General features: G+C 57.9%; 1 protein-coding gene across 1 annotated transcript; it reads right to left on the minus strand.

Annotated features, from left to right (window-relative positions):
- Positions 1–1,212: 1,212 nt before the first annotated feature.
- Positions 1,213–15,591, minus strand: SHE (Src homology 2 domain containing E). Its single transcript, XM_044266451.1, has 6 exons — positions 15,112–15,591; positions 12,621–12,747; positions 5,350–5,634; positions 4,323–4,476; positions 3,536–3,655; positions 1,213–2,322 (listed from the first exon to the last, which is right to left on the minus strand). The coding sequence occupies exons 1-6, from the start codon at positions 15,589–15,591 to the stop codon at positions 2,136–2,138; spliced, it is 1,353 nt and encodes a 450-aa protein (XP_044122386.1). The 3' UTR covers positions 1,213–2,135.
- Between the last annotated feature and the right edge of the window lie 475 nt (positions 15,592–16,066).

Below are 16,066 nucleotides of genomic sequence, written 5' to 3' on the forward strand. Positions count from 1 at the left end.
ATGACAGAAAGCCCAAGCATTCAGAGCTCAGAGAGGAAACGCGTCACAGGGGTTTGGATAAGTGGCCCTGGAGGCCCCATGAGGAAGCATCAGGGACGAGGGACACCGGACCGGCCTGTTTTCAGAGCACAGGTACCTGCTGCTGGTGAGGCCTCTGCGGCTGCTGGCGACTCGGCCTCAGGGAGAAAACGGCAGCTCAGCTCCTTCTAGACCTTTCTTCTTCCTCCACCCCCCACGTGGTGAGAAGGGGCTGGACCACATTCAGACCCCACAGCTCCACAAAGAACAAGACACAATGTCACGGGAAAACAGTGCAGAGAAAGCACGCGACGGAAGCTTCATGAACACGTAACGCATCAGGTCTGCCGTCAAGTCTCATTAGACGTTCATCACAGCTGCTGGGTGTTCGCCAAAAACCATCAAGAGTGCACAGAGAAAGGCTGCAGAGCTTTTTGGCATCAAGATTAGGATAACTGCTATATTTCGTAGGATAGGTTTAAATAAAAAATCAGGTTTCACTTCTAGAATGCTGAACCAAAAATAAGTTTAATAAATGAATTATTTGTATATGGAAGATAATAAATATTTGTTGAATGGAATTGGAACTACAGGTGCTAAAAATGCTTTTTAAAAAAATCTTATGTCACACATGAACCAATGCACATTTAAAAAATTCTATCAGTATTTAAAAAAACAGACACTCTATTAATAAAATCATTGAGATTCAGTAAGAAAAGGTTGCCCTCCCATTTTTTAAATCAAAGATCACATGACCATCTGGCTACAACCTTAACAGAGAAGCAAGTGTCTACTAATGTGTAGATCATAACAGCAGAACGGTGACTAGGAGCTCGAAGGGCAGGCTTTCCTAAAATTGAACGAAATCAACCTTTTGTGTGTCTGTAACAGAGGCAACAACAGTGAATTCTTCAGGGATGTTGTGGTCCAGGCCTGGGGCCACCAGCAAGGGCAGACCACGGACGCCGCTGCTCGGGGACTGTCGGCCGCTCACTGGGCAGGGGCCCTTCCCGGAATGCCATTCTCAGGGGTTCTTACTTATTTTTTTCACAGTAAGTAAACTGGCAACCAAAGCTCACAATAAACCATAAAGAGAACGCTACTATGACTATTAATATAATATGTGATGTAGGAACTGTCTCTTTAAGACGGTTTTGTGCAGTGAGAACGGGTCTGATTCGCATAGGACGGGCACTCAGCTCCGAGGGGCAGGGATATATGTACTAAAAATTTACTCCAAAAATACAAAGCAAATCTAACCAGGGGCACAAGTTAAAACTTGTTCCCTAACGACAGGAATGCCGGAAGGTGAATCCCGAAGACATCCAAAGTTCCGAATGAGTATTCTGTAAGGAAATGGCTGTTGAGCTTTGCACATTTTTCAGATTTTTAAAAAAATCAGAAATGAAATCATTATTTTATTCTATAATTCAGAATTATAATGATGCTGATGTTTAATTTCTGTTGCTGATTTTTAATCTGGGGGCATCTTCCTTCCTGTTTACATATATAGTAAAGATGATGGAAAAGTCCCTAGAGATCGAGAAAACAAAACTTTCTTTGAAGGCTGACCACCCAAATACTCTCACTGGGGCTGTGAATTTTCGTGGACTCCGGAGCTGAACCAGGACACCTTCCCCGAGTCCTCCATATCCACGTGTTTTCCACTATTCGTCCTTGTCCCCAGGAAGGGGTCCGTGGCACACGCTCTTCTGGTCCATGTGATCAAGTTTTATTGCCTCGCATAAAGCCAGCTGCATTTTTTGTGGGTTTGCTTAGTGCCTACGTGTTCCAGGGGACACCTAGTGCATTTTTGGAAAACCTTAATATTCCTGGACTCTTGACTTACCTTTCCTGAAAGTACCCCCACAAACAGAACACCTACTCCAGAGAGCAGAGGCAGCTGGTGAATTATGACTTCTTTTTGTAGAAAAGCAACAGGTCAGTAACCAAGTGTCGTGGAACAGCTGTCAGGCCAAAGATTTTTGCCTTCTAGGTAGAGACTCCCACTTCCCACCGATCCCTGTGGGGAAGTCCAGCCCTGTCCCCCGGTGCTGGTTGGGGCTGATGCCCTGCTCAGGGGGAGGGGCCTGGCCAGGGCTCTTGCTGGCTGGACCTTAGTGGCCCTTGCTGTGCACGGGGTAGAGCAAGGTCATGTGTTCTGCTCCCTTGAAGGGCAGCTTCTCGTTGGAGTAATAGTGCACCACCTCGGGGATGCTGTCGAAGACGGCGCTCGTCTGATCCAGCGTGTACTTGCTGTCTTTGGTCTGGGCCACTATGATGTGGACGCACCCTTGACTAGTCCTGAAACAGAACAGGACGGAGAACACAGGGGTGAGCGAGCAGGGGTCCCTGCCCCCAACAGCACTCCCAGCCAGAGTGACGGGCAGGCAAGTTCCTTGCCCCAGAACTGCTCCAACTCTGCTCTCCAGGGGCTCCCCGAGGCCCTTGGCTCACTGTGGGTCATCCTTGGGGTGTTTGTCCCTAAAACACACAAGTCTTCAAGTCCTGGACGAGAAAGAACAAAAAAAAAAAAAGAAAGAAAAGAAAAGAAAAAGCCCAACTTCCCACCTCCTATCTCCCAGATCACCAACTAGCGCTTACGCCGTGAATGAGAGCACTGGGGTGTGGCTTAAACTTCCCCTCATCACGGGACAAGGACGTATGTAAGGTTTCCTCTTTCTTTCCTCCCCGAAGAGGATATCAATAATAGTAATAATACCCCTGGTTTCCTCCTCCCTCCCGCCCCACCCCCAAGCCGTGAAGCTTGCCCCGCTGTGGGTAACGACAGCGGCCACAGGGGCCCGGGATCTCAGTGGCCCGGCTGTTCCGGGCGCCGTGCGTCCGGTGGCCGGCCCGGCCTTCCGAGCCACACTGCTCAGACACCCCCGGCTTCTCCTCCCCTCCAGTCTGATTGTTTCAGCTGCTGGGGCCCGGCTTCCTCAGGAAGGAAACGCTGCCTGGGCCTGACAATGACCCTCCATCACGGCTCCCCCGAGCCCACAGCGGAGCAGAGAATTTCCATGATACAAGCCCCACCAGGCCCACCGGGCAAACCGAATGTTCTGGCAGAATCAGGAGGGGGAGGAACAGCAAGTCAGCGTCTCCTTCCCCCGGAGACGCTGGTGTCCAAGGTGCAGGGGCATTTTGACATCAAGGGATCAGACTTGCTAAAGTCCCAAACACTAGGGAACAAGAGAGTCGCCAAATTGTCCTGCTGGAAATTCTCCCTTTTGTCCGGGATTACGTTTGTGCTGGGCCTCGCGGAGGGCCTGGGCTAGGTCCGGTCACGGGCGGCACGGAGTCACGCAGGAGCAGAGAGGCCTCCTCGTCACAGGAGACCGGGGGCGGCTACTAGGACCGGCCCTGCATTCGGATCCGAGCCTCTCACATCCTGTGGTCCGAGCAAAAGCACCCTACTTTCCGGCAGTACGTACCCCGCAGGCCACCCTGAGATCAGCTCTTTTCGGACCCGTCCTCCACCCCCGGGGGAGAGCCCACAGGCTCTGGTACTCACTTCAGGGCGATGGAGTATTTGCTGTTCCCTGACTCGCTATTTCGGACCAGATAAGCAGCTTCTCTGCAGGGCTGGAGTCGGCTCTCGGCCTCTGCGCGGGTGATGGCGCCGTGATACCAACTGTGGGGGGAGGGGGTGATACCAACTGTGAGGGGGACGCCCACGCCAGAACACAAACCCAGGTGGGGCCTCACACCGTGGACGGTTTTTTTTTTTTTTTTTTTTTAAAGATTTTATTTATTTACTAGAGAGACAGAGATCACAAGTAGGCAGAGAGGCAGGCAGAGGGAGAGGGGGAAGTAGGCTCCCCGCTGAGCAGAGAGCCCGATGCGGGACTCAACCCCAGGACCCTGAGATCATGACCCGAGCCGAAGGCAGAGGCTTTAACCCACTGAGCCCCCCAGGTGCCCCTGGATGGTTCTTTTCAACGCACTTCTCTAGGAAGGTCAGTGGCCTGATCCAGACCCTGCCTCACACTCAGGAGAGACGGGACAGACAGGGGTAATCTGGATCACCGAGTCTTAATGCGGGCGTTAAGAGGACTAGGGTCCTTGAAAAGTTTTTAGTCGGTGCAGGAGAACGTAAAATCAGGCTCGCGGGCGGCAGCGTGCTGTTCTGCAGTGGTGCAGTGGGCTTCGAACATGGGTTTTCATTAATAAGCCCCACCCAGACGAAAATTCACGAATAAAGATAATCATGTAAAATGGGTGAGCACCGCCCCCCCCCCCCGCCCCATCAACAGGCTCCTGGTCACTGTCTGTGAGGACGCGGACGGGACGGGACTCACGGCTGCTTCCCCAGCGGCAGGCCCGGGGCCACCTTCTCGCCCTCGCCGTGGTCCGGGCCCACCGGCTTCAGGACCTTCTGGGTCCAGCTCTTCTGCCGCTGCTGCTTCGCCGGGTCCTCCTTGACGGCCGGCCGGTCCGAGCCCTCAAACTGAACTGGAAAGCAGGCTCGTCGGGCACAGAGCCCACGGGGCCAACTGTGCAGGTCTCAGACACCCCCCGCCCCGCTGGCTTCACGACAGTTAGGGCGCCTGCCTGACTCCGGACGGCGGGCGTTACCGCAAGGGTCCCCAGCGGCCGCCCTCCTGGGAGACGCTTCTCTGCGCCCAGTCGTGTTGGAACGGGCCCGTTTACCGTGACTTCTAAAAACCAGGAGTTTCGTGTATTTAGAATAAACGATGCAAGACCGTGTCATTCTATGAAACCAAATAAGTCATTTCCACCAGGAAATGGTAAAACAGAGAAGCACGCTTGGAGACAGAAACTCCTGGGCACTCAGCGGCATCTGGGCTGGACAAACACAGATGTTCCAGAGCCGGCCCCAGAACGGACCCGGGGGTTTGCGGTCCTGCACCTCACCCTGTCCACCCAGCCCGGCACTGCCCCTCGCCAACCTGGCTTTACTGGTGGGGAGAGACCCCCGACGTCTTTAATCCGAAGGAAGGGGAGGTTCTGGCCCAGCCAAGCGACAAACTAGGTGCTGGATGCCCTTCCCATCTCCCACCCCCCGAGTCCCTCCGTGCATTAAAAGGGCGGATTTCTGGGGCAGGGTGACCGGCAGAACTGCCTGCGGGCTCTCCCCAGGCCTCCCGGGCACCCCCATCTGCCAGGTGCCCGGCCAGAGCCGCCGGTGGACTCACAAGGCCCTCCACAGGCGGGAGCGGACTTGGTCCCGCGGCCCGGCCTGGCAGCCCGCGTGGCTGCACACCAAGGCCGCGGCCGGACCGGGATTCTTCAGCGGCATTGCGTCAGGGCCTCAGCCGGGGACCCCGCGCACAGGGGTCCCCGGAGCCCCGGCCGGGCCCTCACCTGACAGCGCCCGCGCGATCTGCTCCTTCTTCCACTCCCACGGCTGCTCGTACTCGGCGGCCGGCCGCTCGTCCTCCGCAGGCAGCCGCGCCCTCCGCTCGGGGGCCCCGTCGGGGGGCTCATAGGGTGTGTCGTACAGCTGGGGGGGCTTCCCCACCAGCTCCTTGGAGCCCCGTCTCTTGGCTGCCGTCTCCGCTTTCGCGCTGTTCTCTCCCGACTCGCAGGGACCGTCGAGCAGCTGAAGGGCCTTCACCACGGGGTCCTTGGAACCTCGGCGCCGGATTTCTGGAAGACACGCGCGGACAGAGCCGGAGTGCGGCGGGCCCCGGACGCCCCTCCCGGACCGGCACGGGCGCCGCAGGGAAGCCACTTGTCCCGCAAGCCCGACGAGTGGGGAGTCCCTGAAGACCCGTTCCGGTCTGTGGAGAGCCACGAGGCCACAGGCACCTGCTCCCCTCCCCCAGGCGGCGTGATTTTCACCTGTCCCGTTTCTAAATGTCGGTGGAGGCTCAGACCCCAGGACGTTCACGGCCGCCGACAATGCTCGCTTTGTTCCCAGCGCCGGCCGCACGCATGGAGGGAATCTCCGTCCGCCGGACAGAGTTCGGGACTTCCAGGCATTTCCAGAGAGAGGAGGCCAGACACGGTCACAGCTCACCATGCTGGCCAGCGACGGCGGCACAGATGCCAGCAGCCAGCACCCCCAGCGGCACCGGCTGTGGACCCCGAGCCCTCCGGCAAGGCTGTGCCGTTCCTTCCTTGATTTACAGAAGGGAAGGCTGAGGCAGAGGGGGAAGGACGCTGTCGCACCCGGACGTGGCAGGGACGGGACGCAGGGGCAGGGAGCCGGGCTGCCCAGGCCGGGCTCCCTATGGCTGCCCCTGGCCAGACTGGAAGAGCAGTGGGAGATGGGGTCCCCCCGATACAGAAGGTCACTTCAGGGTAGGAAGCTGTGTGAGTTAGAGTGCACTGGGGACCACGGAGGGCTTGTTCCCATAAGGGGGAGAGAGAGGTGAGTTCAAAGGTCAGAGGCCAGGAGGGGCAGGGGTGGGGGCTGGAGCGTGGGCACACTGGGCTCCAAGGCAGGGGCACACCGGCCACACTCGTGGGCGTGCGATGCAGCTGGGCTAACAGGTCTCACCGACCACAGCCCTGCTTCCCCGGGAGTTGAGGGGCCAGCAGGCACCCAGCAGCTAGGCAGCCACAGCGGGAAGGAGCCGGCAGCCTGGGACCCACCAGAGGCCTTGGCGGGGGGTGGGGGCATCTGCCCTTACTGTGGCCCTTCTAGAGGCCCTCCGGGAAGCCCTCAAGCCCCCGGACACAGTCAAGAACCCTTCGAGCACAAGCATCTCAGGGCACCACCCAAGCCCGCGAGCCCCCACGGTCTCGACACGGCCCGGGACGCCCGCCACACCCAGAGCATCGCTCTCCTCCAGTTTCTTCTCTTCACACCAGCCCGTCCCACCCCCTCAAAATCCACTTCCTGACTCCAGGCAGGTGGGGCTGTGCACGGTCTCCGTTCACGCTGTCCTGCCCTGTGCCCCGGGGACGCCCGTGGAAGTCTCGTCCTGGGCTCCTCGGCTCTCTGGCCACCCCCCTTCCATGGCCCACATGCCCGCGGCTCTGGGCCTGCCCTCCTCTGGGCGCACACGCGGACCGCGGCTGTGTCTGCCCCTCCAGCACCGTGGGACTGGCACGTCTTACCTGGGGAGGACGCGCCGTCGCGCTAAGGAGGAGGGAGGGGAGGAGACCCCCGGCAGTGGGGATGCGGCTCAGAGAGACGAAGGTCGCAGGGGCACCACGGAGCCACTCACAAATCAGTGAAGGGTTAGGGTGTGAAATAAAAGTGACCAAGAGGAAAGGAGAGGGTCAAAGGCAGAGTGGCGCTGTTTGAGCTCTGGACGGGCGGACGGGGGCCAGGGGAGCCGGGGGGGGTCCGGAAGGGCGCAATAACGTACAACGCACGGTGACTCTCGGGTGCAGAGCAGCTGACTTCTGTCTCCAGGAGAGGCAGCGGGCAAAACACTCAAGGGAAAGTGGGAAAATCAGGACACTAACTTCAAAAGAGTGAGACTGCACGGGGCCCCGACCGTAGCCTGCTCCAGCCCTGCACCCTACGTCAGTGGTGTCGGAGGCGCCCACTGCCTGGTCCCGGCGCCAGGCACCGAGCTAGCCGGTCTGGGGCACGGGATTCTCAGGGGATTGCACACCCCCTAGTCCCTAGGGCTCCCGTCTGAGCTCCTCCTGCCCCCACAGCCTTCCCGTCATTGCTAGCTCCCCAGCAAGGAGAGGGGTTCTCCTTGGGTCTGCACCCCCACATGGAATGGTGGGAGGTCCCGCCCCGGGGCCAGGCTGGTGCCTGGGGCCATGTGAGGCCCGTCCGTCCACACCCCTCCTCTACATCATTCTAGACGGAGTTATGGGGAACGAGAAGCACAAGGGGCTCCTGGTCCGGGAAGACAGGGCTGGAACTTAAGAGCGTCTCTGTAGAGCTAAGAGAAAGGAAAGACAGGACACAGACTTCAGAGGGTGAACTTAGAAGCTGTAAGTTTCTCATCAAAACCTCAGTGTGCCCTCAGTTCGGATGGCCTGGCACAGGCCGGGTCCGTTTTCCCATGGTCCTGCCCTCAACTCCGTCCCAGCGGACAGAAACTGAGGGTTGATTCCAACTTTAAGACATAGAAGTCCTGCTCACAAGGAAAGTTCCAGGTTTGTGTTGTAACAAGAACGATAATGAGGGTCCGGAGTCCTTACCACGCGTGTTTGCGTGTGGCAAGGGCCTGCGCCCCCGGGACTTGGCGGGGGAGGCCCGGGGAGCGGGCGGGCAGCCGGCTCGGGTTGCCCCCTCTCAACAATGTGTCGTCGGGGGAAACCAGGGCTTGCACGGCCCTCCACACCCCCCTAGCCCCCACCTGTCCCCCACCTGGGGCGCTGTGGACGCAGGAACAATCAGGAGCCGGGAGCCGGCCTCGCTGGGGGAGAGCCGCCCGGGACGTGCAGGGCTGGCCCCGGGAGGAAACGGCTGAGGAGGAGGAAGCGGAGAGGAAGCTACGCCCCGGCCCTGCCGACAGAGGCCATTTACTGCGGGGACAACAGAGTGCAGACGAACGCCACCACCCACCACCACCCGTCGCCGGAGCCCACGCAGGACGGAGCCGGGCCCTCGCTAAGCCGGCTGTCATCGGCAGATACGGGTCCTCTGCGCTGGTCCGGAATTCTCTCGGAAGACACAAGGCTCCCTGCAGCGTCCGAGCAATGGCTAAATGCACGGGACATGTGTGTACTAGGCGTGTTACACCAGTGTCCAGCATGGGACACGCGTGATCCCATTTTCACAGGTGACTAAACCGAGGCCGGGCACGGTGGGGGCCGTTGCCGGCCCTGATGGCCGCGGTTCACGCAGAGCGTCGGTCACCGTGCTGGCAAAGCCATCAGCTCTCTTGGAGGCTGTTCTCCGTCAGAATCAGAAAAGGGCTGTTCCTGGTCACATCCTTTATTCCTACTCTCACTTTTGATTTAAAATGACGAATGAGGCACCTGGGTGGCTAAGCATCGGCTCCTGATTCTCGGCTCTGGTCGTGGTCTTGGCTCAGGTGATCTCAGGGTCGTGAGATCGAGCCCTCTGTTGGGCTCCAAGCTTGGGGGGAGTCTGCTTGAGATTGTCTCCCTCTGCCACCTCCCTTGCCCTCTAAAAAATAAGTGAAATGACTTATTTTCTTATTGAATAAATCTAAATATGTGAACAAAAGCAGATGTAACTCAGGAGCCCTGAAATTTAAGTTTTACCAGAAAGTAAAGACTAATTATAGAAGTCAGAAATCTTCTGTATTTTTTTCCATAATGTTTTTTTTTTTTTTAAATGGGTATCCCAACACTGAGGTTCTCCTTTGGATCTGTTTGAGCAAGCCAACAAAACCATCTGCAAGCAAAAATAAAACTGAAACCCCCCCCGAGACAGGATATGGACCAGTAAAAGCAGATGTGGAAGGACCCAGCATCTCTGCTGTCCACGTGGACACGGCCTGGAGCGGTTCTGGACTTGGGCGCCCTCGCTGCAGGCTGGGTGCTTCTAACACCCCCGCACGGGGCCACAGGGCTCAGGCAGGGGCCGGTGAGCCTGGCGCCGACTTAACAGGGTGCCAGCCTTGGAAACGGGTCTCCCACCGAATGACGTGTTCTTGGAGCTGGCGAAGACCCTTCCCGTGGAGCTCCGGACGCTCCACTTGGGACACTTTCTGCTAATGATTCTGCTAAAATGTTCCTGCTAGTTTAGCAGAACAGAGAGGTTTACTGCCTGTATTCATAACCGTATCCTCCTGTGAACGATTCTGTGGGTAAATCTAAGGGAGAATTTATTTATAAACTTAGCAATTCCTAGCTTTCAAGGTTAAGAGTACAGTTTCGGAGGGATTCCTCCAGTGATTGGGCCGTCGGAGAGGAAGTCGTGCCTTTTCCATTCCTTCCTCTGTTCTGATCCGACTTCACGGCACTCACTGCACCTTCCAAGGACCTATTTTCTGGTCTCTTGGTGTTAGGTCTGTTTGCCTCTTGGGCTGTAAGAGGCATGTCGGACCTCATGCCGGTCCATGAGGACACGGGTCAGGTGGGACTGGTTTCCCGGCTGCCGGAGCCCAGCGCAGGGCCTGGCGCCCGGTGCACGAACGCCCGAGGAGCGTCTGCCGGACGGTGGAAAGCCACATCGCCGGCGGCGTTGAGGCAGCCGGGCCGCCCCACCCTGCAGGGACCAGCAAGGCCGGACAGGGCCCGGGGTTCCCTAGCGCCTCACCATCTCCTGAAAAATGCAGAAACTAAAGAAAAATCCCTAATATTTTCAAGAAACAAGCATTTCCGAAGTGGGACATGAGCACACGAGGAGCAACTGGACGAAAATGTAGAAGGTTTAAAACAAAACAAAACCAAAACAAAGCCCCAGCAGCAAATCTTTTATTTCCAGCTTCCGATCAACTCACTTCCTGTTATTCTGTCCAGCTGCGGGCTACGGAGAGAATTAGGGGTGTACTCTCCGCACGGATCAAGAAGGTGCTTTTTGACAGAGCTTTTAAGGGACTTTAAAATTCGTGGATTTTCTTAAGACAAAATAAGCTATCAAGTTTTTAAAAGTTTAATAAATTTGAATTTAATCTCCAATTGAATTAATCTTATATTCCTAAACAGATGCATTCACGTAAACTGCAAACAGAGGCTCACACTTAATAAACCCTTAAATATCAAACACTATTATCATCGTGTTTACTTCATGTTGGACACTTCTGATTTTTCTTTTTTCTTTTCTTTTTTTTTTAAGATTTTATTTATTTGTCAGAGAGAGAGGGAGAGCGAGCGAGCACAGGCAGACAGAGAGGCAGGCAGAGGCAGAGGGAGAAGCAGGATCCCCGCTGAGCAAGGAGCCCGATGTGGGACTCGATCCCAGGACGCTGGGATCATGACCTGAGCCGAAGGCAGCTGCCCAACCCACTGAGCCCCCCAGGCGCCCAATTCCGATTTTTCAATACGACCCTCTTCGCGGATCTGCGTGGAAAGACGCCTTACTCAATAAAGTGCCTTTTTACCCATCGGTTCAAAGGGGTCTGTCCAATCTGGAGGGGGAGATCCTGGGTCTTACTTTCTGCTGTTTCTTAAAAAGTCTATGAGCACAGACAAGTCCGGGTCTCTGTGATTTTGTACCAAGAGGAGAGCACTGAAGTCCATGAGCCCACAGTCTTGTGAGGAGTTTATGGGGGGGAAAGCAGAGCATTTCCCCCCTATTATCAGTGAGGCCCCACGAATAAACAGCTGGGACAGTGTAGATAAATTACTTATTCCGGTTAATAAGAAAGAGAAGAATAAGAATTAAAGGACAAAAGAAAGATAAAGATAAGTCAAAATTATCTTTTTTTTAAAAAAGAATATCTTTTTCTTCAACTTTAGGTAAAAGTAAAACTTTCCCCCTACTCCTTACAAGCCTCTGATATTTTTTGACTTAGTTCATTTTCACTTCCTTTCATTCACAGATTTCGTTAGAGGTCACAGTCCAGTGACCTTCAGGGTCACAGCCTGGCCAGGGCACACCCTCCCCAGCCTTATCTCTGTGCGCAGGGAAGCAGGACACGACGCCCCTTTCCTGCTGTAGCTCATGTTCATTCTGAAGCCTGTCCTGACCCTTCCAGGATGCTGAGTCCCCTGTGCTCGCCTCCTCTGAGACCAAGCCCGCGGGGCCTGTGCCTGACGGCTTTTCAATCTGTTTCCAAACAGGGGAGAGTCTGGAACGTGTGGCCAACGAGTCCCTCCCCAGGCATGGACAGGGGTGCTGTGGGTCAGTGCTCAGAAACACATTTTTTCATTATGGATTAAAGAACATTAAAAAAAATTGGGTGAGGGGCGCCTGGGTGGCTCAGCGGTTAAAGCCTCTGCCTTCGGCCCAGGTCATGATCCCAGAGTCCTGGGATCGAGCCTCACATCGGGCTCTCTGCTCAGCAGGAGCCTGCCTCCTCCTCCTCCTCTCTCTTTCTGCCTGCCTCTCTGCCTACTTGTGGTCTGTCAAATAAATACAAATCTTTAAAAAAAAAAAAATTGGGTGAATAAATTACTCTAAGTTTCCCAAATAAATCTAACTTAGTTCATGATATTTTTAAGTATTTTTTATACAAACTTAAGAGAATTACGAATAAAAGGGGAAAACTGGCCTAAAAACCATAGAGCGAGTACTTTGCTCGCCTTAGAACTGCTCCAACTCGAAAGGTCCCAGCATCCGTGGACTTTGGTTTGAGGCCGCGTGCGGGGCCCAGGCCGGCTCGGACCAGGCCAGCCGCTCCCGTTTTCGCTCTGGTACCGTAGAGCTCCTTGCCCGGCAACAGAGGATCTCGTCATGGGCACACCTGCCCACCCCGTGAAGCCCCCCGCTAGAGATTCACGACTCCCCCTTACCAACGTCAAAGCTTTCAAAGCAGCGGAGAAATGCACATGACCAGTCTCCACCCTGAAGGTCATGTCCGCAAACTCACAAGCGTCATTTCACACAGAATTAGGAAAACATTGAAGATCCTACAAATTCTCACACCGAAGGATACAGAACCAGAAGGGAAGTTCACTGGGTATTCTGATCCTGCTTTGGGTCTCATTTGTTTCTTCCCGTCCGCATGGCCTGATTCAGGCGGTCATTTCTTCCCCACCCACGTGCCCTCAGGACGGGTCCCGCCAGCGCGCGCGGCTCCGCCCCCCGCGCCCCTCCCCGCCGCGCCCCTCCCCCCCGCGCCCCTCCCCCTCCCACTCACCTGTTATCATTTGCTGCGCGTCGTAGGGTTCCATGTAGCCGTCATTCTCTCCTGCCCTCTCCGCGTCCCTTTGGCCTTTCGTCCTTTTGGCGTCATAAGGGTCAGCATAGTCTTCCAAAATGATGACCTTGAAAGAGCCGGAGAGGGGAGCGGCGGGGTTAGCACACCCAGACGGCCACGGTGTCGGAATGGCTACGAATCGTCTCTGACTGCAAGTCGCGGTCCCCCGGTTCTGGAGCGTTCGCTCGGGCTCACGTTACCGTCCACGTTACCAGGGGACAGACTTCTCATCTGTCTTGGCGGCATCACTGACTGGCAACGGTTCGCCACACTCTTGCCCATTCCCCAGCACTGCCCGGCAGTGCGTTCGGGGTGTGGGGGTCCCTGTGGCAGGACGGGTGGTGGGCGTGGCGGTCACTGCAGAGCAGAACGAAGCCAACGCTCCAGCCCCTTCCCTGGGAGGCTGATCTTTCTAAGGCCAGCCTGGTGGGCCACACGGACCCAAGTCGGTCCGTCCCCCTGTGACACCGGGCGTCCACTGGCACTCTGAGACACCGTCAGGGGTCATCGGAAGACACCGGCTGCCTCTGGTCCTCCGGGGATCTGCAACCCCCTCGGAGGGAAGGGCTTCAGAAGAAGTCTAAGGGACAGCCCCAGACAGGACTGGGGGGTTCTGGGTTCCGGAACTCCCCGGCTACAGAGTTCTGGTCGGTATCCCCGGCAGAAAGCATCGAGTCTTCCAGAAGAGAAAGGGGCCCCAGTGGTGGTGTGTGTGGTCGGTTCTGCTCGGCAGCTGCTGGGCGACAACGGAGGCGACTCGGGGCGACAGTGTTGTGGGAACTGTATGGGGACAGAAAGCACACACTTGCCGGACAGCAGTGTGCCCCCATAATATACACTCTTTACTCCAGATGAAGAGGGAGACCGGGTAAGAGCCAACGAGCAAAGAAAGGTGAACCAGGCTCAAGGGAGGAAGCGCCTGGTCCGCCTCGGGTCTCCAGAGAAGCTTCAGCAGCGCCGGCAGGAAAAAAATGAACAGAGAGACACGGGGATGGCAGCCTGCCCGGGAGCAGACAGCCTGAGGAAGGGCGGACCTCCACAAGGGATGCCCCAGCAGCCCCCAGCTCCCTTCTCACTGCCGGCCCCCCGTCCCCCCTCGGGAGCCGCACTCCCAGGACAGACAGGAACGCCAGGCGCGGCACTCAGCCTGATCCGTGTCGACAGAGTCAATCAGGGAGACCATGGCTAGAATCTGGGCGAGCTGGGCCATTGCTCGTCCCCCGCCCCGCGGCTGGGGACCAGCATGGCACAGGTGTGCCGTCAGTATGGGTGCGAAGAGGGGGGGTGAGCAGAAGGGCCCGGTGCAGACACACATGGCGGGTGCCGCGGGCTCCCCACGGCGCACAGGGAGACGGTGTGGGGGGGCCCGAGTGACAGAAAGTTGGAATTCCCACGACAGGCAGGGACGGCCTGGGCTGGGGCCTGGAAGCTCCGTCTGGGCTCTTCTCTCCCGTTTTTCACCCAGAAGAGTGAATTTAAAAAACAAGCACTCATGGACGGCTGGGGGCTCGGTCACTGAGCATCTGCTTTCGGGTCAGGTCACGGTCCAGGTCTCGGTCCCAGGATCCTGCATCGGGCTCCCTGCTTCTCCCTTTCTCTGGCCCCTCCACCCGACTCGTGACGTCTCTTTCAAATGAGTAAATAAAATCTTAGAAAAAAGAAACCCAGCAAACAAAACCCAGCTCATCTCTTTAAGGGTGGAGTGGGTCTCCTCCCAGAGTCATGCTCCTTTTCTCAAGTGCCTCACACTAGACGGTGCCCAGAAAACCTCTGGGGCATAAGAGGCAGGGATCACCTTCTCTCCTGCTCTGTGATTTCCTTCAGGGCACTTCTGTGTCCCATTCCGTACCCACGGCAGCCCATGGAGCCCGGCACGGCTTCTCCTCCTGCTGCTGCCCAGCAGACGTTCACGGATGGGATGTGAGCTGCTGCTACCTTGGCGAGGGGGCACCGGCCGGGGCAACCATGCCTGGACTCCCACACTAGCAGGGAGGGGCCGGGTGTGTGCCCTCCACCTAGTCCCCAGGGCTCTGAAATCCATGCTTCCCTTCTGCTCAAGAAGCATAAACGTATACACAGATCTGGCTTTGCAATCCCTCTGGATTTCAAATTAAAATAAACCGCATTCATAAGGAGGTCAAGTTTCACAAAGCAGGAACGTCTCACTCACTCTTCTAAAGGGCTAACAAAATTAAATGCATGGTACATTTCCGGAAAGTCCCCACTTTACACACTCGGTAAAGATTTTCCAAGATGAAAAACAACAACAAAAACACATCAAATGTAACGACGTGAAATGGTCCCTTAACTGTCGCCAGATGTGGGAGGGAGGCCCACCCTCCCCTTCCCCGCCAGGCAGAGAAGCCCAGGGCTGAGCAGGTGCGCCCCGCTCGCTCCCGGCCGGACCCCTCCCAGGCGGCTGCATGCTCACCGTGTCCGGCTGCTTCCCGGTCTTGCCCTTGTCCAGTTCGGGGCCCAGCGAGGCGGGGGAGGAGGACGCGGAGGAAGAGCTGCTGCTGCTGCTGCTGCTGCTGCTGCTGCCCTTGCCGTTCTTCTCCTGAGTGTCCACCTTGATGAGCCTGCTGATGTAGGTGCCGCAGCCCGCGCTCCTGGCCGCGCCCCGGGGCGGCTCGTCCTCCGCGGCCCGCGAGTTCTTGCGGCTCTTGCCCGCCGCGGCCTGGATCAGGCCCTGCAGGCTGTCCCGGGGCGGCCGGCTGTCCCTGGGGGCGCCGACGCCGGCCCTGCCGCTCCCCAGCTCGGCCGCCGAGTTCTTGCGGCCCTTGGCCGGGGCCGGCCCGGCGCCGCCCGCCTCCGAGTTCTTGCGCAGTCGGCCGCCGCCGCCACCGGGCCGGGCGCGCTCGGACGCCGTCTTCAGGTTCAGCGGGAACTCCTTGAACCACCGGGCCGCCATGGGGGGGGCCCGCGGGGCAGGCGGGCGAGGGGCGCGGCGCACACGCGGAGGGGCGCCAGGGGCTGCGGCCGCCTCATTCCCCGGGGCTGCTCCGCGTCCCCGGCCGGCCCGCGCGCAGCTCGGCGGGGTGGGGCCCGGGGCCGGGCTCTGCGGGGCGGCGGGCGCGGGGCGTCCCTGCTCTTCCCCCGAAGCCGGACAGCCCTGCCCACCCTCGCCGTGGAGACACGGGACGGCGCCGCGACGGACCGGGACCGACGGCGGGCCGCCCACCCTCGGCGCGCCCCTCCCTCGGCGGCTGGCGCCTCCCGCCCAGATCCGCCGGGGTCAGCGCCTCCGCCCGGGGCGCGGGGTGGGGGGGGCGGAGACCAGCGGCAGCCGCACGGGCCGGCCCGGAGCCCCCGCGGTCGCGCAGCGCCCCGCGCCCTCGCCGAGCGGCCCCCAGCTTCGCCGCGAGCCCGGCGCGCCGCGTCCTCTC

This window comes from Neovison vison, chromosome 10 (genome assembly GCF_020171115.1).
Source record: "Neovison vison isolate M4711 chromosome 10, ASM_NN_V1, whole genome shotgun sequence".
Taxonomy (NCBI): Eukaryota; Metazoa; Chordata; class Mammalia; order Carnivora; family Mustelidae; genus Neogale; species Neogale vison.